General features: G+C 44.5%; 1 protein-coding gene across 1 annotated transcript; it reads right to left on the bottom strand.

Annotated features, from left to right (window-relative positions):
- Positions 1–8,810: 8,810 nt before the first annotated feature.
- LOC136545263 (2'-deoxymugineic-acid 2'-dioxygenase-like) lies at positions 8,811–10,407 on the bottom strand. Its single transcript, XM_066537305.1, has 4 exons — positions 10,040–10,407; positions 9,689–9,942; positions 9,293–9,614; positions 8,811–9,194 (listed from the first exon to the last, which is right to left on the bottom strand). Exons 1-4 carry the CDS (start codon positions 10,220–10,222, stop codon positions 8,952–8,954), a joined length of 1,002 nt encoding a protein of 333 aa, XP_066393402.1. The 5' UTR covers positions 10,223–10,407; the 3' UTR covers positions 8,811–8,951.
- Between the last annotated feature and the right edge of the window lie 16,404 nt (positions 10,408–26,811).

The raw sequence follows: 26,811 nt of genomic DNA, 5'->3' as shown, positions 1-26,811 counted from the left end.
AGGAGGTACCTAGGACCGAACTTGTCTGCACCGTCGATCCACTGAAAGAAAAAAACACCTCTCATGGTCCTACACAACGAGATTCCAACAAAATATTAGTACCATACTTACACAAATAAAGAAAAAGGATAGTGGAAACAATTTCTTACATTAAAACGACTGCATGTATAGAAGCAACGCGCCGCTGTGTCCGGATGTTTCGATTGAAAAACATGGACCAGGAAACCACAGTCACAGTTAGGGACATGGAGGTTAGAAGGGACGGGGCATCTTTGCTAGACGCGTCGGGGTATAATTCTCGAGGACGACCCTGTTTTGCCAAAACTCCTCCCGAAACATTTTTTGCATCTAACAAAATGGATGTAATTTAACAAATATAAATCAAAACATCACAAAAATATCAATGAGAACCATAACTACAATACAACCTATTTCTTTCTAAGAATCGAAAGCAGTTAACATTAAACCCTAAACCTAGGGTTTCCCATTTGATGTACAACAATGAACCCATAACATAACTACATGTGCCTAGGTTTGCTAGCTTTTCCACGCCTTGGTATCATCCTACGGTTATATAATACATATATTGAGGGATAGAATGAAACCCTAAGTGATGACGATTATTATGTTAAAAAATCCGACTAATATATACCGAATCGATGCGAAAAAACTAGAAGGGGAGCGATGATACATTGCTCTCGAAGATCTACGGATCAAATCAAAGTTTCCAAGGTCCAATATGCCGATTCGTGAGGTAGGGTGAAGTGGTGAGAGAAAAAACCCGAGAGGGAGGAGAAAGAAGAGGAAGAACGCTCGGGCAGGAAGGTTGGGCCGGGGTTAAATGGCAGGGAGCTCGATGCCCGTCACTCTGGCGCCGAGCTCCCTGCCATGTCACCTACCGAGCCCAGGAGCTCGGCGCCAGGGACGCTGACGCCGTGACGTGTTAGCTCGGCGCCAGCATCAATGGCGTCGAGCTAAGGGTCAATTTTCTAAAATATTTCCTCCAGTGATCTATTTGTGGGAAACTTTTAAAAAAATAGCTAAAATATAAAAAATTCAGTCTATATTCATGCTGGATTCTGGATTCTTAAAGTAGTATTTACTTACTGTGTGTATGAAATATATGGAGAGCTAGATTTAATTTCACCTGATCAAATCAAATCAAAAGGAGAAAGATTGGATTGAACAGATTTATTTTTTGAGCAAATATTGGATTAGATAGATTTTTTTTGAGGAAATTGGATTGGATAGATGACCACCACGTGGAGGGAATTGGGTGCCCTGACTCGTCGGGCCAGGATGTGAAGGCCCATCGAGTGTCTTCATGCACGCTGTTGGTTCGGAAAAAAAGGCATTTGAGCTCCAATAGCTTTGCTCGAAGTCTGATTGTTCTTCAGCAATTAGAAAATCGGATGGTTGATCTTTTCCTCCGGTTTTTAAAACTGGTTGAATTTGCATTTAGGCGGTTTTGTGCTACATGGACCCATATCAATTGTGCTCCCCGTTCGGCTGGCTGAATTTTGGCTAAAACTGGCTGAAAAATACTATTCTGGCTGAATTGTTGGGAGAGAAAAACACTGTTCCGGTTGAAAAAAAGAAGCCGAACAAGCCGGATATGGGGTAAGCCGAACAGCATTGTGACACCATGTCGGTCGCGAGGGGGCTAAATTGGACTACATTGATAGTTCAGTGGTGTCAAATAGACTTTATAAACGGTTATGGAATGATTTTAAAAAAATATATCTCACTATTTTTTCAAGAAAATATATGCAATTTAAAATAATAAAATTTGATTTTAGCTTAGAAGTTTTGTTTTAGCTCGGAAACATATGAAACTAGTTTTATATTTTTTTAAAAAAAATCATGCTATATCTTATGTTGCCTTGCTTGAAATTATACCAGTTTTTTATAGCCTTTTTTGTGTTTATTTGCTTGTAGATGCTCTATATAGTCTCCTTTCTGAAAAAAAAAATTGTTTATATGCTCTATCATATAGCATATAATAGCAATCTCTTTATTCTAATATCAAAATCAGGAATATTTCTTTCGTCCATTTGCACCCAATCTAAGGGTGACAAAGTCTAACGGTGAGCCCTGACATGGGTGTCTTCTAGGTGTGGTGTGATGTCGTGCAAACCAGGCAACAAAGGTCGGTTGTGTTTGTTGCTTAGTGAGAGCCATTCCTTTTAGGATCAATAAGCTAGCATGAGTTTGTAAGACGTTGGGTTTCTAGAGTCTTGGTGCCAAACTAAGTTCAAGTTACAGGCTTACTTCACTAATTTTAGAACACTATTTCAAATATATGCAAATAAATAGTACTACCCAATAATGATGTGTAATCCCTAAAAACAATTAAGTTTAGACCATGATTACTGGACATGAGCATGCTAGGGGTTGTAGTATATTGTTGCAATGTATAGGCATATTTGTTTGTAAACATCAAAAGGAGACCATATAAGATTCAAATAATTCTCAGGTAGGCACCATAAGATAGAGCATGTTTTTTTTTAAAAAAAAACAACTCGAACTACTTTTCTATATTTTTCAAGCTAAAAAATATTTTAGGATTTTTAATTACATAACGTTTCAAGAAAAAAAAAACATTTGAATATTTTTAAAACTATTTTTATTGTCATTTGACCATCTTGAACTATCAACATAATCTGATTTACCCCTTTAGCTGGCGTTGAACCATATAGGATAAAATCATTGCTGAAGCCAACTAGGATATAAATTATAAAATCATCCGGTTCAAAAGTTGGGAAGTCAAGCAAGCGGCTTTCCGATTAAAGGAAGATAATAGAACTTTAAACAGAGTTGGAGGAGCTCAAAAGGTGGTGTTCGGACTTAAAGAAAAAACCTTTGTAGCGTTGTTGGAGACTTGATCAAAAGCTTTACTCCCTCTGTCCTTATTTAACTGTCGGCTATGGACTATGTACCGGATTTTTAGAAAATAATAGCAACATTTGTATCTCTAAATAAATTTATTATGAAAATAGATTGAACGATCTATCCAATGATACTAATTATGTACCATAAATATTATTATTTGTATATATATTAGGTCAAAGTTGAGTATGTTTGACTTTTTAAAAGTGAGAGCGACACTTAAAAGATGGACGGAGAGAGTACTAAACACACATATGAGAACAGTTTATGAAGGCAAAACCAAACCAAATTAATAAAATCAAAGGTATTTTTGTCCATAAACTGAAACAATATGCTGCCCAAAAAGTGAGGAACTCAGGAAAAAACTTTGATTTTGCTTTCATATTGGCTCCTCACTTTTTTAAAAGCCCAAATGATGCCCAATATCGGGCCCAAGCTCAGGCTTTACTCAAAGCTGCAGTTGACTTTGACCTCCTGCACCCGTAGGCCCCCGCCTGGGCTTGGTTTGCTTGGCCGGGTGTGTATGTCTGACACTGACAACGATGGAAATACGAATTTTCGTCGAAAATCAAACGAGAGGGCAACCTTATTTCCGTTTCATTCATTCACATTTTGCATAGACTCTGTCTATCCAACAACTATATGTTTTATGTAGTTTCAACATATGAATTTTTTTGCACCATAGAATTAAAATCCAACAGCCTCCATCCTCCTTCTATCTCCGGTCTTCTTCTACCTCCAGCCTTCTTCTACCTCCAGACAATCATAAATCACAAGATCACAGACCCACAGATCACAATAAACAATTTTTTTTCTATGCAAGGACAAGAGAACAAATCGATTTTTCCACTAAAACAGGAACAGGAAGCGATGCTCCCGCTCCAATCCAGAACAGGACAAATCACCAGGGTCTCCCTCGCTCTCGCCGTCGGGCCGGCCGGTCGTCCGTCCAGGTCGCCATGGATCATCATCCACCGCCTCAGCAGCAGGAGAGTGGGAAGAAGATGGCGGAGCTTGACCCGGTGCTGCATGTCACAGAACCGTCCAATTTATAAGAGCACAAGTACAATAGCAATCATCGAAGCGATCAAACCGTCATACTTGAGCCCATATAAACCCGGTAGTCCAACGAAATCGTGAAGGATCTCAAACAACCAACATACAAACCAAGATCGTAGAGATTCAACACAACCAGTCACATGTTACATCACAGTTCATAAATAGGTCTCATACATCAGAGTTCGAATAATTATTACAAACCAAGTTTGAAGGTAGCGGAAGCAAAGTAGTTTAACATCAACATCACATGTAGTTTAATACAAAGCCAGTGTCATAGTCATCTCCAACCAAAAGCACAAAGGTGAGATGAAATACAGAATGACCATTGCCCATGGTCCTAGTCCTCATCCACGGCAGGAGCAAGACAGTTCTTGCAGTAGCCATGAAACATAACGTTATCTGCAACAATGGGAATAAAACCCTGAGTATGAGAAGGTACTCAGCAAGACTTACCCGACCAACTAATATACTAAGACACCAAGGAGTATGCAAGGCTTTATAAGTAGAGCTGGTAGACATTATTTGCAGAAAAAGCATAAGTTATCCAACATCTCTTTAATTGGAAAATCACCAGTTATTAATCCTGTCTCATACTAGATTAGCAACTATCCTATGCCAAACATGTTGATACCATTGATTCATCACAATAATAACCATATCCAGTTGAGTTCTTGCATAATCTCATAACCATCATTTTCATCCTTTCCATAACTTACTACGATGAAAGGAACTCAAGTCAAGTTCTCACTATCCGGGAGAGACGGCGATTCAAATCGATTCCTACCCAGCTGGGGAAATATTCCTAACACACACCCAGGCATACCTCGCGAAGGTAGCCTTAGGTCACCTTTGGTATAAATCAGGAACCAAATTCGCGGGTACGACCAGCGCCGCACAATCAGAGAACCACTCTGCCAAGGGTGATCGGGACTCTAACCCGCCTTTGGGCTTACGCCAATGGCTCTCCACACATCCATACTACCATCCAGAGTGCGCACTTGAACTGCTCATGGTCCCGGCCTGAGATGAGCTACTCGGCTTCGCGGTCGGAACGACTTATCCAACCAACTATGTGAGAGGCTGCGTTCAACATGACAAGATGACCTCCAACGTCCGGTCCTTAAACGACACAGACGGAATCACTACAATACCACATATAAGACTCCGCCCGGTCTCCATTTACTCCACATTACCAGGTTATGTTCCACGATAGCACAATATAGCCAACCGTGATTAAGTTATCACCTATAGCTCGCAGGTGACAGGAAATCACCCGACTTATACCGGTCTAAGCATAGCTAAGCATGATAAACGTTCCTAGACTTAAATAGGATTCATGGTAAATATTTTTGGTCAAGGAAGGTAATATGCAACAATGGTTTCCAAACAACTCCTGTCACGTAATGCAGCAATACGAATAACTTTAAGTGACATTAATAAAATAGGGAGGCTTATAATGCTCCGGGGCTTGCCTTTCACAAACGTCGAAGGCTGGTGATCAGGGCACTCGGGAAGGTGATCGGCTTCAGGCTCTCCTTCTCCAGGAACCTCCAGGTGCTGAACTTCCTGATTCTCCTCCTGCGGGTCGACGTCGAGCTCCACTAGCGTGATCCCTTCGGTTGCACCTATTGCATGCATATGCATAAGTACCATGAATGCATAAGATGGATCACGGAGGATGTGATAAGGAATGTACATGCTGCAACAATGATGTTAAGTAGCAAAATGATAACAATGCTAACTCCTTATTTGCCTAGTAGGTGCATATCTCTTCTCTAGTTATTTACAAATTTCACACAAAGCAATATCTAAGTTACACATGACAGTTACAAGTTTATATCATAACTGAAGTTATACTTATCCAAATTCTGTGATCTTAGACTTTCTGGAAAGCTTATAAAATTGTCTACAACTCTTATTTAATAACCAAAAGCTGAATCACAATCTATCCTAGACAAAATAGGCAATCTATGCAGTGCTGTCCAGAAATTCCAGAGAACAAGCAATTCGGAAAACTAACTTTTAAACAGGTAGAACTCCTAAACCCTTTGGCCTATTCACCTGAAATTTTAACACAAGATAGTTGAAGAAGTTACCTACAACTTTGTTATTAATCATTTCTACAGAAAACATCATTTTGACTATGCAACATAACAAGCAACAGAATCTGTCCGAAAACATGTTAAATCGAATTATAAAACAACAATATTTCTACTACATGTAAGCATTCAAAATTTGACACCACCAAGTACACCAACAGTTCAGGGGCATCAAATACACTCAAGAAAACATAATGGCAAAGCCCAAACTATTTATTTAATTGTATTTATTAATTTATTTAGATAATTAGGTTAAATAATAAACCTATACCAAATGTGCATAATAAATTCTCAGAAAATTACAGTGACCTCCAAGTGCTACCACAAGACTACTATAAAAGTTTCATGCCATTTTACCAAGTAAAATATTCTTTACAAAAATGACAAGCTAGCAAGGTCGATTTTAGTGAAAATAATAAACCCTATAGAAAAGTGTCAAACAACAGATTATAAAATTTTCCTAGCTAAAGCATGTCAACATAAGACCAACAAACTTAGAATCACAATTTTATCACTTTTCTAGCTCAAGATATCTAATTTACAAGTTTATTAACATTCAAAAAGCATTTATTTAAATACATTTTAATCACCAAGAAAAATACAATAAACTGTATATTTCATATTTTTATAAAAAACTACACTTCATTAGGAACACATCACAATTTGGTTCACAAAAATTGGACATCTAGAACTCCACCTATGATTTTTCAAAGTTTGCATCAAATCTGGACAAATGAACTAGCTTTATTTGAACTGGGTTACTGTAGCGACGGAAAATAGAGCACCGCGCGGGACGGCGCGGAATCGGCCGGAGTTCGCCGGCGGCGACTTTTCCGGCGACAACACTAGCGCTACAAGCTTACTCACGACATTGCGCATCTACCGAGCCATCTAGCTAGGTCTATCGCCGGAGCTAAGGAAGACGGCGACGTCCATGGCGGCCCGGTGGTGCGGATCAACGGCGAGCCATCAACGGCGACTGAGACAACGAAATCAAAGGTTACGCCGAGGTTCACCATCCCAAAGCAACTCTAGCGCACACACTAACGGGACTCGCGGTGGTCGGAGATGGCCCGACCGCGGTGACGGGATGCGGCAGTGAAAACGCCGGCGAGGACTGCACACTGCACACAACGGCTTACCGTGCGCTTCTAGCGAACAAAACGAACGTGGTGCGACGGTGGGGTCACTGAGGAACTACGGCGGTGGCGGAGGAGGGACGTGGTGCGCGCTGGGCCGGCAATGGCGACGGCGGCGCGGCTCGACACTACGGCAGTTGCTGCGGGTGTGTGCAAAGGCGAAGAGAGGAGGCAGACAAAGAAATGAAATGCGAAGGGTGACGGGCGGACACAGGGGCGTGAAATGGAGCGCCGAGGCCCGACGTGGCCTGGCCGGTCAGGCCGGCGACGACGCGCGGCGCCACGCGGCTTCAAACTTCTGAAACCCGTCAGTTTACTGTAGCTACCGATTCAGTTAGATCAGCAGAGAGATACCGGCCTGACAGCGCGATATGGTGATGCTCGTTCTCCTAAACCGTGAAGCAAAATCGAAAACAATCTAAATAAAAGTCGTAGAACTATATACCATCTTCAACTTCGATGAAAGGATCAAGTCCTAATTCCCAACCAATACTGAGTAATATCGTGCCAAAATCAAGCCTGCGAAACTGGAAAACCGAGAAGGACTTAGAAAAATTCTAAGTGCTGAAAACCAGTGAATTGTTGATTTTTTGTGAGTTCAAAATGACTAAGCTATGCACAGAATTAGCTCAAGACCCAAACATAAAAGTTGTTGATCTACTCAAATACTACAACTTTGTTTAAAGGTTCACTGCCATGCAAAGATTCTATCACATAGTTCAAACTAGGTCAAACATGGCACTTTAAAATAATGTCATACACCATATCAATGACTTAGAGACTAAACTAGACTTAGTCATGAATACCAAAGTGGTTCCTTATGCTACTCTAAACATGTTTAAAGCATTACCAAGGTTCTATACACCTTTCAAACATTGGTCACACAAGAATCAAGCACTGTAAGTACTGAAACAATGAAAAACCAATGAAATGTTACATTTGTTTCATAGTCCTATTTCACATGTTTCATGATCTTGTTGCATAGCTAACTAACCATGTTTAACTAAAGTGAGTTGCACATGTTGCACACTATTCATTTCATAAAACAACACACATGAAATATACAATATGTTGCAGTGTTTCGAAAACATGTTTCATATGATATAAGCTCATAAATGCATGACTGATGCTCATGATCATGAATGCTCAATGATGATTGTGATCATGAAATGTCAAGGTTAAGTGCATGCTTAACACCGAGGGTGTTACACTGCACTCCATCGGGTTCGAGATCGAGGAGGTGTCGCTGTCGCAGGTCACCGGACGGCTGCCCATCACATCCAAGTGCTGCCAGGTGCGTAGCGGGAGTGCGTCGTCGTTCGTTCTGATGATGGTGACTTGATGATCGAGCTAGATACCGCCTGAATCGATCATTCATCCCGCCGGCGCCAACTTGTTCCGAGGCGGAACAGGAATAGGAAGCGGCCGGTGGCCGACAGCGGCGCCGTGCGCAACACCTGTGAAAACAAATCCATGTGTTTTTTTTCCACTAAAACACATGTGTGTTGTATAGCATTTCTGTTTTGCATATCATCATCAACACAAAGCAATTTGTTATTATTATTTCAAGAAAACACACACATGCACAAATGAATTCGTGGGCCCATGCAATTCTCTTGGCACTTTGGCAGCCAAGCCGACACCAGGAGCGGGCAGCTCTCTGGTGACTGGTGTGTGTGTGTGCAGGCTACAGAGCACGGCATGGGCACAGACCACAGACGACGCTGCCAAAGTGCCAAAGCAGGTGACGACGGCGACTGCATCGTCAGATCTTGAAGGCCTTCTCGACGCTCTCCCTGCGCGCGCCGACGGTCTTGTACACCCTCATGAACTCCCGGAACGTGACGGCGCGGTACCGCGCGCCGCCGTCCCCGGCAGCGAGCTCCGCGGCGGGGGCGACGAGGCAGTCGTCGGTGGGCATGATGAACGTCGCCACCGACGTGCGCGGCACCGCCGCGTTGGCCGCCGCGCGGTGCTCCACGCTCTTCAGCAGCCCGTTCGTCGCGATCTGCACGCACGCATGCGCCACCATCGTCATCAAACAACTCAATCAATTGCATCTCGCCACGTCTCTCAACAAGAGAAAAAAAAAATCAGCTGGTGGACCTCGAGCTGGTGGCCGAAGTTGACGACGAAGGCGCCGGGCACGGGCTGGACGCGGATCCACTCGCCGCGGTAGGAGACCTGGAGGCCGGCGACGCTCCCCTGGAGGAGGAGCGTGATGAGGTTGCGGTCGCAGTGCGGCGGCAGGCCCAGCGTGCGCGCCGGGTCCGGGCACGGCGGGTAGTGGTTGACGTTCACGACCACGTCGCCGGCGCTGAGGTCCCCCTCGAAGTAGTCCGGGCGGAGCCCCACGCCCTCGCACAGCAGCCGCAGCAGCTCCATGCCCAGCGCCCGCGTCGGCGCGATGAACCTCTCCATCGCCTCCCTGCACGGCCGCAAGACGGTCAGGACTGATTACATTCTATAGAAGTCAGTCACCTCGCCTGATCTGATGACTACCTGAGGTCGTCGGGCTTGTCTGGCCAGGCGTTCTTGGCGTCGGCGGCGACGGGGAAGCCGCAGGCGATGCGGAGGCAGTCACGCCAGTAGCGCTCGCCGCCGGTGCCGTAGGTGGTGCTGGTGAAGAGGCGGTTGGGCTTGTCCGTGTCCTCGGAGTAGAAGGCCGCCTTGTCCTCCGCGGGAAGGCGGAAGAACTCCTCGCAGCACGCCTCCATGTCCCGCACCGCCTGCTCCGGCACGCCGTGGTTCACCACCTGCATTATTAGACTAGCGGTGAGATGCATGAGAGGAGACGACCCAAGGTGGAGGAGTTGGAGGAAGGAAGGAGGACACACGGTCACACGGAGGTACCTGGAAGAAGCCTAGCTCCTTGCCAGCTTCAAGAACGGCTCGCCGGACCTCGTCGCGGGGGGCGGAGAGGTCGATGACGGGGAGCGCGACGGCGGCGGACGACGGCGGCGGGCGCTGCTCGGCCGGGAAGACGAAGCTGTCCGGGAGCGTCTCGTGGGATGCGGCGGACAGCAGGTTCTCCATCGCCGCCGGTGATGCCCGTTCGGCTCGACTTGTGTCGCCTCTTTCAGCTTATTCTTGCGCCAGAAATCAGTGGACGGATAGCCGGATAGGGGAGCAACGCCAGCGAGATCGGGGGAGGAAAGTCAAGTGAAGGCAACACTGCAGCTGAGCAGCTCGAGCCACGAGGTGCACGAGAAACAAGAAGGGCCGATTCGGCCACACACTGTAACTTTTTAGCGATGGGACAATATTTTTCTACAGTGAGAGAGAGAGAGGTTGTTTCAATTATTACTATTGACTGATTTGGTGTGAAAGAAAAATACTATTTTAATTAAAAATTTATGATCGTTTACGACGAAGAAACATCACGAAAACAATAGGCCTTACCGCAGCCGCCGACTCGCGATCCCTTCCGCCGGGCGCCGGCCGGCCAGCTCACGCGCCGCAAGCTCCTGCCCCCTCCGCGACCGCTTACGCACATATATGGCTCCTCCTCGGCGGCGGACACCCCACTCCTCGCAGCCGTTGTGTGCGAAGGCGAACGCAGCTCCCACGTCGACGGCTGTTAGGCATCACTCATCCGGATGCGATGGCCACACTAATAGCCGCTGCCGGCGCCTGATCCGGACGCCTAGCTCGAGGATAGACCACGCTTCTCCTGCAGCGGCCCAGAAGTCGCACGAATCGGCAACGAGGCCGCGCCGACTGCGGTGGCCATGGCCAGGAGCTCATGCGGCGGGGACCAACCGGGGAGATACGACGAGGCCACATCCCAGATGCTCGAGAACGGTCGAGTACCAACAACGAGCCTCCGCCACTGACACCCGAGTGGTGACAGCCTCCAGTTTCACCTGCACCAAGCAAGCAACAGATCGACATGCCGCAAGCCTGGTACATGTGAGACAGCGATGGCGTAGACGGCTCCCCATTGCATCCATCCATGTCGCCTGCAGCACCATGGACGTCCACAGGGCCTAGATAAATGTGGATTGTTGCATTGCATCCTATGGATTGGTCCAGGCCTCCAGGGAAGGGAGCGGACTGCACACTCGCACTGCTGCTAAACAATGCCTGGACATCGTGTGTTCGACTGATTGTCCGTTACAAGTGCAGATGGTTGAAGAGTGTGAAAGAGAACTGTCTAGCAGCCGGCCGTGGAGGTGGAGCTGCTCAACCTGGAGATCTTCAGTGCGCTAAAGCCACACTAATAGATACAGAAGGCTGCGAGCAAATCATGCCTGTGCCATATTCGTTTGCAGACTGTTGGGAGCTATCACGAAGAGAATAACTACAATCGTGGCAGGCACAGGCACCACTCTGTCACTACAATATTACAGTTCATCTAAAACACTGGTTCTGGCTGCTTTCCTCTGTACAAGAAATGCAAACTGTTGAGTACGATGTATTTCCTCCGTCCTAAAATAAGTATCGCTATAACATCGTGCTGGTCACACTTTTTTAAATTTAACAAGGTTTATAGAAAATATTAGAAACATTCGTATCTCTAAATAAGTTTACTTTGAAAAATATATTGAACAATCTATTTAATATTAATATTTTTATGTATGTATTGAGTTAAAGTTTTATGTATATATTTAGTTAAAGTTAAAAGTGTTTAATTTTTTAGAGCGTGAACAACATTTATTTTGGGACCGAAGGAGACGGAGTATGGAGTGCAGTGCAGCTACATCTCCGCTTTAATTTGTGACAATTGAAACTGTCATGTAGTTATCTTATTTATTTGGTTATATAATAAGCTAACGCAACCTCGATAGCATCGGCTAGCTAGATCTTTTCTTGGTTTCTCCAAGTGGGCATATACAAACACATGTGCAGGTCAAACAACCTCCATGGGCATGGGCGGATCCAAGGGTATTCCCAGTATTCCCAGGAATACCCAACTCTTTTGACACACTCTTTTATATATATATATATATATATATATATATATATATATATATATATATAATGCAATATTTTGTAGTATTGTAGTTCAATCTAGCCCACAGTAGCAAAAAAAGCATCTGCAATTATGACACAAGGTGAGTTATTTACTTCTCTGCTGTTTATGCAGCTGCAATTTGCATCTAGAAGTCTAGAACCTAGGAGTGGGAATACCCAAAGATTAAGGACCCGTTTGGAGGAGCTCCGGAGGCTCCGGCTCTGGTACTGTTCATGCACTGTAGCACGGAGCCGGCGAAGCTCGAAATCGTGGCTTCGCCGGCTCCTCCTCTTTTCGGCTTCTTTTCAGTTCATTTTGTGCCTCGATTTCCGAAATGGCTCCTGCTACAGTGTCGCTACAGTACCGCGAGGTGAGGAGCCGGAGCCGCCAGGAGCAGCGCCAAACGCGTCCTAAAATCCTGGCTCCGCCACTGTCCATGGGCGGCGCTCCTGAAAATCTCTTACGACCAAGTTGCCTGTTATTTTCTGCTAATGACGAGATCAAAGAGGCTAATAACCACCACTCTTCCATATAAACAACCTGGTCATCATTAGCAGCTCCCAGGCCTTTCCAAACTTAGTTAATCTTCTCGAATCATCTTGAACCATAGCGGCAGCGGCGGCGGCAGCAGCAGCAACAGCAACCACCCCTATAGAAATACCATTTCTCAGCTCCCATGGCACTGAACCCGTGAGATAGATCCATCAGAACTTTAATAATTGTGAGCTAGAGACGGTAGTGGCGATGGATGGATCATATCGAAGACAGGAGGGGCCCTTGGAATTTAGAACGACATAAATTGAAGGTAGCTAAGTCCGACAGCTACGTCTAACTAATCTGGCGGGGCAAATACTAGACGCACTGCTGGAAAATCGAGATTTGCCTACTGTTAATGGTTCGCCTAGTGCCAATCGTCGGACACTAGGTAAAGAGCTTGTTTGCCGAGTGTAAGTGCCAATCGTCGGACACTAGGTAAAGAGCTTGTTTGCCGAGTGTTAAACCCCGGAGCACTGAGCAAAATAAAGGCACTAGGCAAAATAACGATTTGCCGAGTGTCGACACTAGGCAAAGAAATCCACTCAGTAAATGACCATTTTGCCTAGTGTCAATACTAGGCATACCATCACACTCGGCAAAGGCTGCCGGAGGGCAACCGCCGTTACCATTTTGCCGAGTGTCTTCCGTTAACACTCGGTAAAATTAGAACTTTGCCTAGTATCTCTGGACGATACTAGTGTCTTACAGAGACACTAGGCAAAATATTTTTTCTTTTTTTGATTTTAGCTTCCAATTTTTTTCTGTAGCTTTCCTACTATACCTTGACCAACATGTTGAAAGTTGGCACAATTTTATGAAATTTTGCTATATTTCTTTAGTTTATTTAATTTCTTTGAATTTTTTCGACAAATGCAAATTTGAACTGCAAGTGTGACGAATAATGGCAATTCATGAATGCAAAAATGATATTCATGTTAGTAAGTGTTAGTTGAGGCCGTATCCAGAAATAGACCAAAAATTTCACACATCTTCACGTCGAGACATGACCACGAACTTGCGAGCAAATAGTTTTTAAATTCTATTAAATGAAAACGGAGTCTGAAATTCATGAAACTTGTCGACAAGTCAAGATATCGCATGCGGGTGCCATGATAAAAATTTAAAAAGATTTCGAGCACATCGTCACGTATGATGCTTAGAAACCCTAACATTGAGAGGGGCAAGGCCCAACCAGCCCTTTCTTGGCCCAAGCCGCCCCCCTCTCACACACCCACCATGGCCCCACACATCAGCACCTCTTCCACACATAATACACCACCAGCAGCCATCCCTCTCTCTCCCATCTCTCATTCACGTTGGCAACCAGAGAAGAGAGAGGAGAAAGGAGAGGAGAAGGGAGAAGAGAAGAGGAAGAGGAAGAGGAAGAGGAAGAGGAGGACGCCCCTCCCACTGCTGCAGCTCACCGGAGGAGCTCTACCACGCCACCACCTCGCCGAAGTTGGGGAAGATAAAGCCCCATGGTCATCTTCAACTTCAAGACAAGGAGAAGCTTTCCCATGGTCGATCTCTGTCCTTGAGCAACTCCGAGCCAAACTGCTGCACCTAGAGGTCTTCCACGACATGCAAGAGGAGTAAGAAGAGGTGCATCTCCCATGTAGATCGACTTCTTCCCCACCATTTCTCGCTGCCCTAGCTTTGGGGGTAGCCAAGGTGAGGCGATTCTTCTGTTAGGTCTTCTAATTGAGGTGTTTAGATGGTTCTTGGTCATGGGGATTAGTGTTTGTGGGGGGGACACCATTTGGATGTCAACCTAGGGTCTGCTGCCCTGTAGCTCGAGCAGTGCTGCTGTTCGTGTGGTTTAATTGACCTAAACGATTTTTCCTCAACAAGTTGATAATAAGGAAGTTGTAGAGGACCTTCAGATCTGTTTGCCTATGAAATTTCATGATTTTAGCATTAGTAGTTTGGGAGTTATGATTTTTCTAAGCAAGCAGCTTTTCCCTGATGAAGTCTGGACAGAACTGGATCTAGGGGTTTTTGGAGAAAACATAGAGGCATTATGGGACTCTAGAAATTATAAGAGATTTGTAGTACTTTTTATTAGCTTTCTGGATTGGTAAATATCATGATTTTATCCCATCAGGTTTGAGAGCTATGAATTTTCAAAGTTCGCTGTCAGGTTTGGACTGCATGCTGAACAGATCTGAAGTTTGGTGTTTTCTGACCATGTTAGCATCAAAACTAGCTTTTGTTGATAACTAGGGAGTTGTAGTGTTTTTCTTGAGCTTTCCAAATTATTAAAGAACAATAGTTTTGGTTGGCTAGAACTCCAGCTATGAGTTTCTGAAGTTCTCTGTCATGTTTCATCAGTAAAAGTTTCAGTTAAGGTTCGTCATGATTTTGGGCATCCTGATGACCTTTGATGCAAATTAGAATAATACCAAAGTTGTAGATAATGGATTGATCTATAATCCGGTAAAGTTTCAAGATATTTTGACATAAGGATTTCGAGATATAAAACTATTAAGTTTACTGTCCTGATTTTCGGGCAGATAATGACTTATGCTTTCATTTGCAGTTTATGCCTTCTTAAAGGCATGATAAAAAATAAAGTTTCTATACAAAGGTTATAGGGGTTGCTCTATAGATTCCATAAATGTATTTCTTTTCTACCATAGCATTTGTGTATTAAAAGATACAAAAGTTGAATCAGCATTGCTGCTGTTGGCCCATTTCCAGAGTTTTGTCAGGCCTTGTTTGTGGGGTTTTTTTCGAGCATAGGAAGCATTTGTTTGCTGTTTATATACATCTTTGGTACTGCTGCAAACTGAAAAAACATGTATGTTCAGGTGGAGTCACTTCGAGATGCAACGAGCGTCCGTTTTCATCGTCGGTAAAGGCAAGTAAATGTAGCGGTGGTTTGCTACCGTTTTGGCTTGATATTTTCATCACCTACAACTTAATGTCTATAATAATGCCATACCACTAATAACCAGACCTTGTGATCTTGGTTCATGCAACCATATTTGATTGCGGTCTTATTTATTTATTCGTGGTGATTCTTTATTCCATATTGGAATATGTGGTTAGTCCACAACCTGAAGAGGAAGTGGAAGTATCATTGGTGGTTTATGTTAATTTTATTGCAGCATGCCAAGTGCATTGCATCATTCATTTGCATTGGAAGTTATGTCGTTGACCTATGGTCACGACCGTACCGGTACAGCATCATGGGATGCAGCTCCACACCTTGTTGGGTGTGCAGGCAGGAGACATTTCGCATTGCATTCATATGCATACAGCAAGTATAATGAAGTGATATGTTCATGTTATTATGAAGATCTATCTCCTGGCGATGCTCAGAACTAGAAGCCACACATTTTATATTAATACTGTCATGTTTACTTTATAAGTGGAACTCTATGTTAAATTGTTGCTTAATTCAAATTGTGGTTTAAATAGCTTGTTAAAACAAATTTGCTTGTTGAGATGTTTCATCTCACCATTGCTTTACTCAATCTAGGTACTTGACGTTTGCTTGGAAGGGGAGGGAATTAGCTGCATGTCTCACACTTTTTCTTCATTAAGGGACTCGGTATTTAAAAACTTAATAATGTGGTTCTGCTTATTAGACTTGAGAGAAAATGTTGAAAGTGTGATGGTTATACTTATTCATTTTGGAGTAACTCATTTATTTGCTAGGATGTTCTTTAATTTTAGTTTGGTGCTCCCATTTACACATTTATTCTTCTGCTTTGCTTATAAATACAAACGAGGTGCTACCAAAATCTTTATTGGTTATGCGCGGCTGTTATTTGTGAATTTTAGTGGCATCCCGGGGTGTTTATGAATTCTAGGGTGTTACAGTTGGTACCAGAGCAGGTTATAGATTCTCGGAAAAATAGATTTAACATGACACACTTGCACATGTAGGGTGGGTAGTGTTTGTATAAGATGCTAAAAGCTTTGAAGATTGTGGTGTTTGTCTTTGCTTAAGTTGCCTTGATGTTTATGTTGTATGTCATCACTATTGCTAATTCTGATCGATTACAAAGTTTATTTGTATGGTTTATATCAGCTTATTTCGATTATGATTTTGACAATATTAGTTGTTCTTACAAGTACACTCTTGTCTAGTTTCTTTCTCATGATATTGTTCATAAATGGACCCTTAAGATGTCATAGTTGTTGATGCTTGAGGGTGAGGATCCTAAAATCTTAATTCGTTTTGTTTTTATTTGCAGGAAAAAGAAGGTGAGAAAGGAGCAGAGGCGACCCCGATCGTCTTCCCCACCGGTGTCGGTCTTGCCACTTCCTCAAGCAGCTACTTCTGTGAGTACCAATATATTACTTATTATGTTCCAACCTGACATAGGGCACACTAGAAAAAATATGCAATCTCAAACATACAATATGGTGTTGGTGGTGACGGCGGTTGTTGTTGTGGTGTGGTGGTGGCAGTTGTGGTGTTCGGGTGGTGGTGGTGTTGGTGGCGGTGTATTGATATGTATGTTCTTGACGGTCATCGTGCCGCTTGTTTTCTTGCAGGGTTTGGAAACCTCTCTGTGCAGGGGAGGTTCTGCCGAAATTTTTTATTGACGGTATCCTTTTCATTTTTTTCAGCATCAATCGGGCGTGGCATCGAATCAAATTGGAGGGTCGCCGGCTTCACAGATTGGAGCATCGCCGACACCACAGCTTGAGCCGAATCAAGTGGAAGGGTCGCCGGCTTCACAGATTGGAGCGTCGTCGGCACCACAGCTTGAGCCGAATCAAGTGGAAGGGTCGCCTGGAGCATCAAACCACGGGCCTCTTCACCCTTGACAATCGTCGTGATCAGCTTGTTGTGAACTCTGTTAAGAAATTTGGTTGTGCACTTATGAACTTGTGAACTTGTGGCACATTTGGACTTTTGGTATGAACATGTGATATATGTGAACATGTTGTTCTTATTTATGATTCATGTGATATATTTGTGGTGTTTGAATATAATTTATATTTGTGTCGTAAATGGAATAATCAAAAAAAAATTCAGCTTCTGGTTACTTTGCCTAGTGTCAGGGGTCTGACACTAGGCAAAGGGGCCACACGTGGCACACCTGGGAACAGGCTTTGCCTAGTGTCAGAAAACTGACACTAGGCAAAGTAGGCATTTTGCCTAGTGTCAGAGGCCTGACACTAGGCAAAGCTTGGCATATTTGCCTAGTGTAGGCGGCCTGACACTAGGCAAAGCTTGACATATTTGCCTAGTGTCGTACGCTTGGCACTAGACAAACCTTGCATACTTTGCCAAGTATCAGACCTCCGATACTAGACAAAACGTCCGTTACGATTTCCACCGTCAGTGGAATACTTTTGCCGAGTGGTGTCCTTGACACTAGGCAAACACTTTGCCGAGTGTCCGAGGTTTGACACTCGGCAAAGTGATCTTTGCCTAGTCCGCCTCTGCCGACCTTTGTTTGCCTAGTGTGACACTAGGCAAACTGTTTGCCTAGTGTTTCTGGGCCTTTGCCTAGTGCCTGCGGCACTAGGCAAATCCCGTGATTCCAGTAGTGACGCCATTATATATATATACTAGAAACGCCGGCGCGGCTTTGCCGCGCCTTCTCTTTTGATTAGGCCGGTGGCAATAAGAATATAGGTGTAGTGATGAGAAACTCAGCAATATTTTTTTATTTTATGATTTTTATGTATTTTCAAGACTTTATCATCATGAAGGTATAATTTTTTTACCCCTAAAAAGTATTGGTAAAAGTTTATATGAAAAAATTCTTACTAAAACATGCCATGTTATGGATGCACTGCATAGTTCTACTCGTGAGGATTTCAGATCAACTTGATTTTCTAATTTACAATTTTACTGCGATTTACTATGCAATTTTAAAGTTTCAGCTAATTTTTTTAAAAAAGAGATATAATCAAAGGTGGCTTGTATGTTGATTTGAAAAAAATCTGAGGAGGTTTTCGTAAAAATTGTTGAGAGGGTCTTTGGAGCGCGGGTTGATTTTCGATAAAGATAAGGTCTTTTTTGCAAAAAAACCCGGAGCCCATCTGATCTAGATTGCGGGTTGATTTCAAAATAATTTGAGGTGTTGTTTGCAAAATATACTGAGAGGGCCTCTGGAGCGCGGGTTGATTTTTGAAAAACAGAAGGTTTTTTTTTTGAAAAATGACAGCGGCTCGCCCGATCTGAGCCGTCCGCGCGCCCGATCGAACGGTCTCGAAAAGCACGCGACGTGGCACGCTGGCTGGCCAGCTTTTGGAGGCAGGATTCATATGTAAAAGATATCTCTCCCGATTGGTAGCATTGACAGAGTATAAGAACCATATAAGTTATTACATATGAACACTCAACTAACATTAGTTAGATGACATTATTTCTGAGATTTACCTAACAAGAGCTACTAAGGAGAGTGAGGAAACAGCTATACTGCCATGCACTACTAATGAACTGGCTAACCAATCCCACCTTTGTCAGAAAACGAGCAAACATATGATCTTAATTTAAGAACTGTTTTGAATTTGACTAGCTTGTCTAAAGGCTCCTCCAATAATGGTTAGAGAACTGCACATGTTTTTTTTTCTTCTTTATAGCACACGAAAGCAGTGGAATGTGGAACCTGATCATAGCCAAAATTATCAGCACAGAATCTAGAGATTCCTATTTAGCTGGTACTGTAGTAATATTTGGCTGAAAGTACATATGGGACTTTGTCATAATGCTTCATAGTTTCCCAAGATATAGTTTTTTTATACAGGCATTTTCCACATAAAGCGGATTCCAGCTATTAGCAATGGCCATTCACCGGACAGCGCGGCAACGCCGCGCGTCTTTCTTGTGAGATTACGAGAATCCGACGTCCAGATTTTTATTATCTCCATGCTATCTCCCCTGTTTGGATGCTAACATATTTTTTTATCCGATTTTGGGATTCTACGATCCAATTCAGACAGGCCCTAAGGGCATGTTTGGTTCCCTGCATCTGCCTCAACTAGGCTGGCGGGATACAGGGTACCAGTGTTTGGTTCCCTGGTCTCCCCCCTCGGCCTGGCCCTGCTCGTGCAAACCTTCCCCCTCAGCCTAGCTCCATGGAAACGTAGAAATCGGACGTTCCTCCCGGGCCTGGCTCCCGCGGTGCTCCCACGTACGCACGCGCGCAGTGATTTCGGCCGCAGTGAGATGGCGCGAACTCGCTAGGGTTACCTCCCCCTTTCCCGCCATTCACCATGTTATATATATCCCCTCCACCGCCGCCGCTCCCTCGGTTGGTCACTTGTCGCTCAGCCGGTAGGTGCTCCACCTCTTTCTCCTCTTCTCCCGTCTGGTGTTCATCGATTCGTGCTCATCCTTCTCTCTCTCGTTGTGTTGCAGGTGCTGTGGATCTGAGCCGTATCTAGGCAAGTGATTTCTCCCTCCTTCTACCTCCCTCCTTTTCTTGATTTCAAAACCCTAACTCACCATTATTCCTCAATTCCTCTGCAGGCTGACCAGATCTGAGTTCTTGGCTATTCTTGAGGTACGAATCCTAGTTTCTTAGGGTTTTTTCATTTTCTCCTATGTTTTCAGTCACATAATCTTAACATGTGTATGTAAGATCCAATTTTTTTTGTTGTATACTTGCAGATCTGCCCTCCCTCGCTTGTTTCTGTGCTTTTGCTTGGGGTCCTGCAAGTTCTCATTCGGTATATGAGACATCTAGTCCCCTCTCTCGTTCCCCCCTTAATATGTATTATGCGGTAATGATTGGCGCGTGCTGCGACTTTGATGAATGTGTTATTTTTTGAGCTTATGTCCTACTCAATAATGATGATGGCAGTTTAAATCTGAGCAAATATCCAAGTCTATGATGCTGGTAATTTTAATCTGAGCATATGTCCAACTCTATGATGATTGTAAATTAAATCTGAGCATTTGTCCATGTCTATGATGTTTTGTGCAGTTCTTGAGCATATGTCCAGTCCTCGCATTCTTAATCCTTATGTTCTTTACAACATTTAGTGTTGTTCATGTGTTGGTAGTAACTATGTCCTTCCAAATGTCTTGCTTTGTATAGATGGATTTGCAAGAGAAGAGACGCCTGCTTTTTGCTGGGGCTGCTGCTCTTATCATGGCTATGTATGCACTCCTTTTTACTAGGATTAGAATGCATCATTCTTCACGGCCTCAGATCACTTATGGTCCTATGAGCTTGATGGATGAGGAGCGCCATAAGAATTTAGACTTAATTTACAACTACAATGATATAGAGTGTGTAAACATGCTTCGCATGAGAAGGGCCCCCTTTTTCAGGCTATGCAACTTGCTTAGAGACACCATAAATTCTTGTGTAGAAGAGCAAGTTGTAATATTTCTTCATATTGTCAGCCATAACCAACGCTTTAGAGTTATACACCAAAACTGGAGAAGGTCTATAGAGACAGTCCACCGCCATTTCAAAGAGGTGTTGTATGCTATTGGTGAACTTAGACAAGAGATGATTAGACCTTCATATAATGAGACACAGTAAAGATTAGCAACAGCCCAAGATGGTATCCATACTTTAAGGTAAATAACATGTGATATAGTTTCTAGGATATTGTTGCATTATTGAGTGCATATGAAGTAACTATGAAATGTTGGGTGTCATGTACGACTGTTGGGGGCAATAGATGGAACTCATATCCATGCTAAAGTCCCAACCAAGATCCAAGCTGCATTTAGGGGTAGGAAGCACAAGAAATGGTTTCGTTTTTCTCTCTCCTTATTAACTCACTTGCCATGTCAGCAAAATATCGACGTGACAGAGCAATTAATATGTAGAAACTATGTAGTTTCTGCGTTGTGAGTGTGCTGCCTCCTAGTACAGAAATCAGCATGGTTTCTATCCCTATTAATTTCTTTGCCATGTAGACATTTTGTTGATGTAGCAAGTACTTCCTCCATCCCAAATTATAAGACGTTTTGGTATTTCTAAATTCATAGTTTTTACTATGTATGTAGACATAATATATATCTAGGTACATTACAAAAACATTTATCTAGAAAAATCCAAAACGTCTTATATTTGTTACGGAGGGAGTAGTATTTATTTATTGAGGAAGAGTAAAAATGTTGGGAGAGAAACGGTTTTGTAAAACAAGAAACTTATGTCTTCACCTACGCAAAAATGATAGAAAAAACTAAGGGGTGTCGTATTGGGGAGGGCTGCTGGTTTTCAGTAGTTGGATAAGAATAGCGGATTGGATGGAGGATAAGAAAGAGCTCCACAAAAAATTTTGCACTTACGAAATTGGTTTTCCATAGCTAGTGGTTTAGGCTATAGAACTATCCATTAGGTTCTGCATTGAGAGTGCTCTGAATCATTTGCACCAACATTCACTACTGGAAAAGGGCTTTGCTGAGTGCAAACTGCTTATACGAGTTGTCAAAAATCGGGCACTCGGCAAAGACCTTCTTTACCGAGTGCCGCACTCGGCAAAGACCTTCTTTACCGAGTGCCCGCACTCGGCAAAGAATTCTTTCCCGAGTGCCGGGCACTCGGTAAAGGTCTTCTTTGCTGAGTGCCAGACTCTCGGCAAAAGCGCGGCACTCGGCATAGGCTGCCCACGTAACGGTGTTCGGCCACATCCATCTTTGCCGAGTGTCTGCTGTTAGGCACTCGGCAAAGATTTTTTTTAGAAAATACTTTGCCGAGTGCCCCTGACACGGTGCTCGGCAAAGGAGGCAAACTTTGCCGAGTGCCCGATCCGGCCGTCGGCATAGATTTTTTTTTTTGAAATACCTTTGCCGAGTGCCCCTGTGAAGACACTCGGCACAAGAGGAAATTTCTAAAAAAATTCAAAAAACCTCTTTGCCGAGCGCCTTATTCTTGGCACTCAGTAAAGACCCTATTTTGCCGAGTGCCATGACCCAGCGCTCGGCAAAGTTTTTTTTTGCCTCCAAATTTTTGGCGCCCGGCAATTTTTTTTTGTTTTTGCTTCCAAATCATGAAATTTTTGGCCTTATTCTATGTCACATATAGAGATGTCCTGGATTTGTAAGCATCGTACGTGACAATGTGCACAAAATCTTCTGAAATTTTTATTATAGCCTACACATACGATATCACGACATCTCAACAAGTTTCATGATTTTCGGACTTCGTTTGCTTTTTATAGAATTTAAAAACACTTCGCACGTAAGTTCGCGGTCATGTTTCATGAACAAGATGTCCGAAATTTTGGGTCCGTTCCTGGATATGGACTCACACTACACTTAGTAACATGACTATCATTTTTTGAATCATTAAATTCCATTATTCGTACCACGTGCAGTTCAAATTTATATTTTTCGAAAAAATTCAAGTAAATGAAATAAAGTAACTAAATATATCAAAAAACCACAAAAAATCCCCAAATTCTAATGAGGAGTTTCTGGTACTTTAAAAGGGTCGTACAAAAAATTTGGAGGCCAAAAAACAAAAAAAAACTTTGCCGAGCGCCGGGGCATGGCACTCGGTAAGGGGGGTCTTTGCCGAGTGCCAAGAACAAGGCACTCAGCAAAGAGGTTTTTGAATTTTTTTTAGAAATTTCCTCTTTGCCGAGTGCCTTCACAGGGGCACTTGCCAAAGGGATTTCAAAAAAAATCTATGCCGACGGTCGGATCGGGGCACTCGGCAAAGTTGCCTCCTTTGCCGAGTGCCTCCCTGATCCGGCGCTCGGCAAAGGGGCGGGTGGGGGCACTTAGGCGAATTCGGCCGGGCAGTCCAAGGCACAGACAGACAGCCCCCGCACGCGCCACCCGCCGTAGCCCCTCCCCGCGCTGCGCGCCGGCGCCTGCCCCCGCCCCCGCAGCCCCTCCCCGCGCCGCTGCTCTAGGCCGTCCCCACGCCGCTGCCCGCCAACGTCGGCCCACCCCCACATCGCGCGCCGCCCTCCCCTCCCCATGCGCCGCGCCTGCGGCCGCTCCCGCGCCCGCCAGCCCACCGGGCGGTCGCCGACGCTACGTGCCGCCCGCCTTTCCTCGTGCCACGCGTAGGCGCCTGCCCTCGCCCTCGCCAGCACCCGCCCCCGCACCCGCGTGTGGCCGAAGCGTGGCCAGCTCACCCACGTTGGCCCACCACGTCGGTGGGTGGAGGAGGGGGAGGAGGAGGAGGAGGGGGGAGGAGGAGGTGGTGGTGGTGGAGGAGGACTAGGAGCCGGCCCCTGCCCTCGGACGCGCCTCGTGGACCGCCCGCTCTGACGCCGCCCGTGACCGACCCCGTTCCTGACTCCGACGACCCTGACCCCGACCCCGACCCCGACGCCGCCCGCCCCTACTCCGATGCCCGTCAGGTGTGCCCTCTCTCTTGTTGTTGTCGTGGTAGTGATAGTTGTAGTAGTATTAGTTGTAGTAGTAGTGCTAGTGGTAGTAGTAGTATTAGAAGTAGTGGTAGTAGTAGTAGAACTAGTGGTAGTAGTAGTAGTAGAACTAGTGGTAGTAGTAGTAGAAGTAATGGTAGTAGTAGTAGAACTAGTGGTAGTAGTAGTAGCAATAGTGGTGGTAGTAGTAGTAGTAGAACTAGTGGTAGTAGTAGTAGAAGTAGTGGTACTACTTGGATATATTCTTCTGCATGGATTGATATCCAAACTACATGGCTTCTCTTGAGACATATGTGTTTGTTGGCCATCGTGCCGTTGTTTTCTATAGGTTTTGGAAACCTCACCATGTAGGGGAGGTTCTGCCGATTTTTTTTAAATGACAATATTTTGTTCCATTTTTGTAGAGAAGAGCCCATCAGAGCCAAGTCGGAGTTCCCGTCGCCGTGCCGGTCTGCCTGCACCGTGTCGCCTCGCCACTGCACCAACCCACCATGGCCTTGCTAGCTTGACTCTGCCACCACCCTAGGTATAACCCCTCTTTCCATATCATGGTCGTAGATCGCGTAACCCAGTTAGGCGTCTCCCGTTCGAAAGAGATACAGTTGGAGGTATGTAGATCTTTGCATATCTATGACCGTATCTGTTTTGGATTGTCCACGTTTTTTGGATAGCCCATGGATGCGTAGATGGGTTAGTTTCCATGGTCTGCTCCGGTCCGAGATAGAGTTTCGGCATCACCTCCCTGTTGTTCTCTGGATACGCACTCTTCTTTGGTAGGACGTGTATCTAGAGAACAGCGGGGAGGTGCTGCTGAAATTCTGTCTTGGATAGGAGTAAAGCATGGAAACTAACCTCATCTATGCATCCGTAGGTGGGATTAGGACCTATCCTCACCTATTAGACAGTAGAAACACCATGTAGAAGCAATTGATGGTTACATTACTCGCTGATACATATGTTAGAGGATGGATGACCGTCAGTGGATGTACATGGGCTAGAGAAGTTAGAGTGATTACACCATGAAATGGATGAACAAGACCGATGCTTTCTTAAATAGTGCATTTGGCAAGGCTGCTAAAGGGCATTGCCTAGTTTTGTGCCCCTGTAGCAAATGTGGAAACAAGAGAAGGGTAAACAAGGTGGAAATGGGTAAACATATTGTGAAGAATGGATTTACGTCGGACTACACTCGGTAGGTCCACCATGGTGAAGCCCATCGTATGAGAGAGGACGTGGTGAGACCACGGGTGGAGGCTTTTGATGCTGATGCCAGGGTAGCAGACATGTTAGATGACTTTCACCAAGGACAGTTCGATGAGGGACATGAGAAGGAGGAGATGGAGGCAGCCGCACAGGTGTTCTACGACATGATGGACTCAGCACAGAAACCCCTTCACGATCAGTCAACGGTGTCTTAACTAGATACCATTGGACGCTTAATGGGGTTGAAGTCCGAGTTAAACTTGAGTCGAGAAGGCTTCGATAAGATGTTGGCCATGATTGGCACCCTACTTCCGGATGGCCACATTCTGCCAAAGAGCTTGTACGGGTCACAGAAACTCCTTCGTGCACTTAAGATGTCATATGGGCAGATACATGCTTGTCCGAAGGGATGCGTCCTATTTAGGAAAGAACACGAGCATGCAAAGTTCTGTCCAAAGTGTAAATCCTCCAGGTACCTGGAGGTAGACTCTGATGATGGCCAGAAGAGGCAACTTACGATCCCCGTGAAAATCCTATGGTACCTTCTATTTCTACCGAGGATCCAATGGCTATACATGACCGAGGAATCCGTGAAACAGATGACATGGCACAAAAATGACAAACAGTACAATTCTGACAAGATGGTACATCCATCCGATGGTGAAGCTTGGATCAGCTTTAATGACAAACATCATGACAAAGCAGATGAGGCTCGTAATGTATGTGTCGCGCTGGCAACAGATGGGTTCAATCCTTATGGAATGATGGCTGCCCCATACACAAGTTGGCCTATCTTTGTTATCCCCCTTAATCTCCCCCTCGGTGCCTCCTTTCAACGACATAACGTATTTTTATCGTTGATAATTCTTGGACACCTAGGGAGTAATATGGGTGTGTTCATGGAGCCCGTATTTGATGAGTTGGTCCATGCTTGGGACAAATGGGTATGGACATACGATTGAGCTACAAAGACAACCTTCAAAATGCACGTTTGGTACCACTACTCCCTGCATGACTTCTTGGCGTATGGGATATTCTACGCCTGGTGTGTTCACGAGAAGTTCCCATGCCCAATATGCAAGGAAGGTGTGAGGTTCATTTGGTTACAGAAGGGTGGCAAGTATTCGTCGTTCGACAGACATCATCAATTCATACCTCTTGACCATCCATTCAGACAAGACATCAAGAACTTTACGAAAGGTGTCAAAGTGACAGACCCTGCACCATGGATAATGACTGGTGCCGAGGTTCATGCTCAGATAGATGCTCTCGTGCCCAATGAAGAAGGTGGTTTTTGTGGGATATGGTGAGCAACATATGTGGACTCATATCTCAGGCATGATGAGGCTCCCCTATTTTGATGACCTTCTACCACATAACATTGATGTAATGCACACTGAAAAGAATGTCGCCGAGGCACTTTGGGTAACACTCATGGACACTAAAAAGTCTAAGGACAACCCTAAGGCTAGAGTGGACCTGGCAACGTTGTGCGATAGACCAAATTAAGAGATACAACCTCCTAGTCATGGCAAGACCTGTAGAAGGCCTAAGGCCGATTTCGTCTTGAAAAAGGACCAAAGGAGGGAAGTACTTGAATGGATCTAGACGCTAATGTTCTCTGATGGGTATGCAGCGAATCTAAAGA

Source organism: Miscanthus floridulus, chromosome 3 (assembly GCF_019320115.1).
Source record: "Miscanthus floridulus cultivar M001 chromosome 3, ASM1932011v1, whole genome shotgun sequence".
Lineage (NCBI taxonomy): Eukaryota > Viridiplantae > Streptophyta > Magnoliopsida > Poales > Poaceae > Miscanthus > Miscanthus floridulus.
The sequence above is the reverse complement of the archived record's forward strand: the minus strand, read 5'-3'. Positions and strand labels throughout refer to the sequence as shown.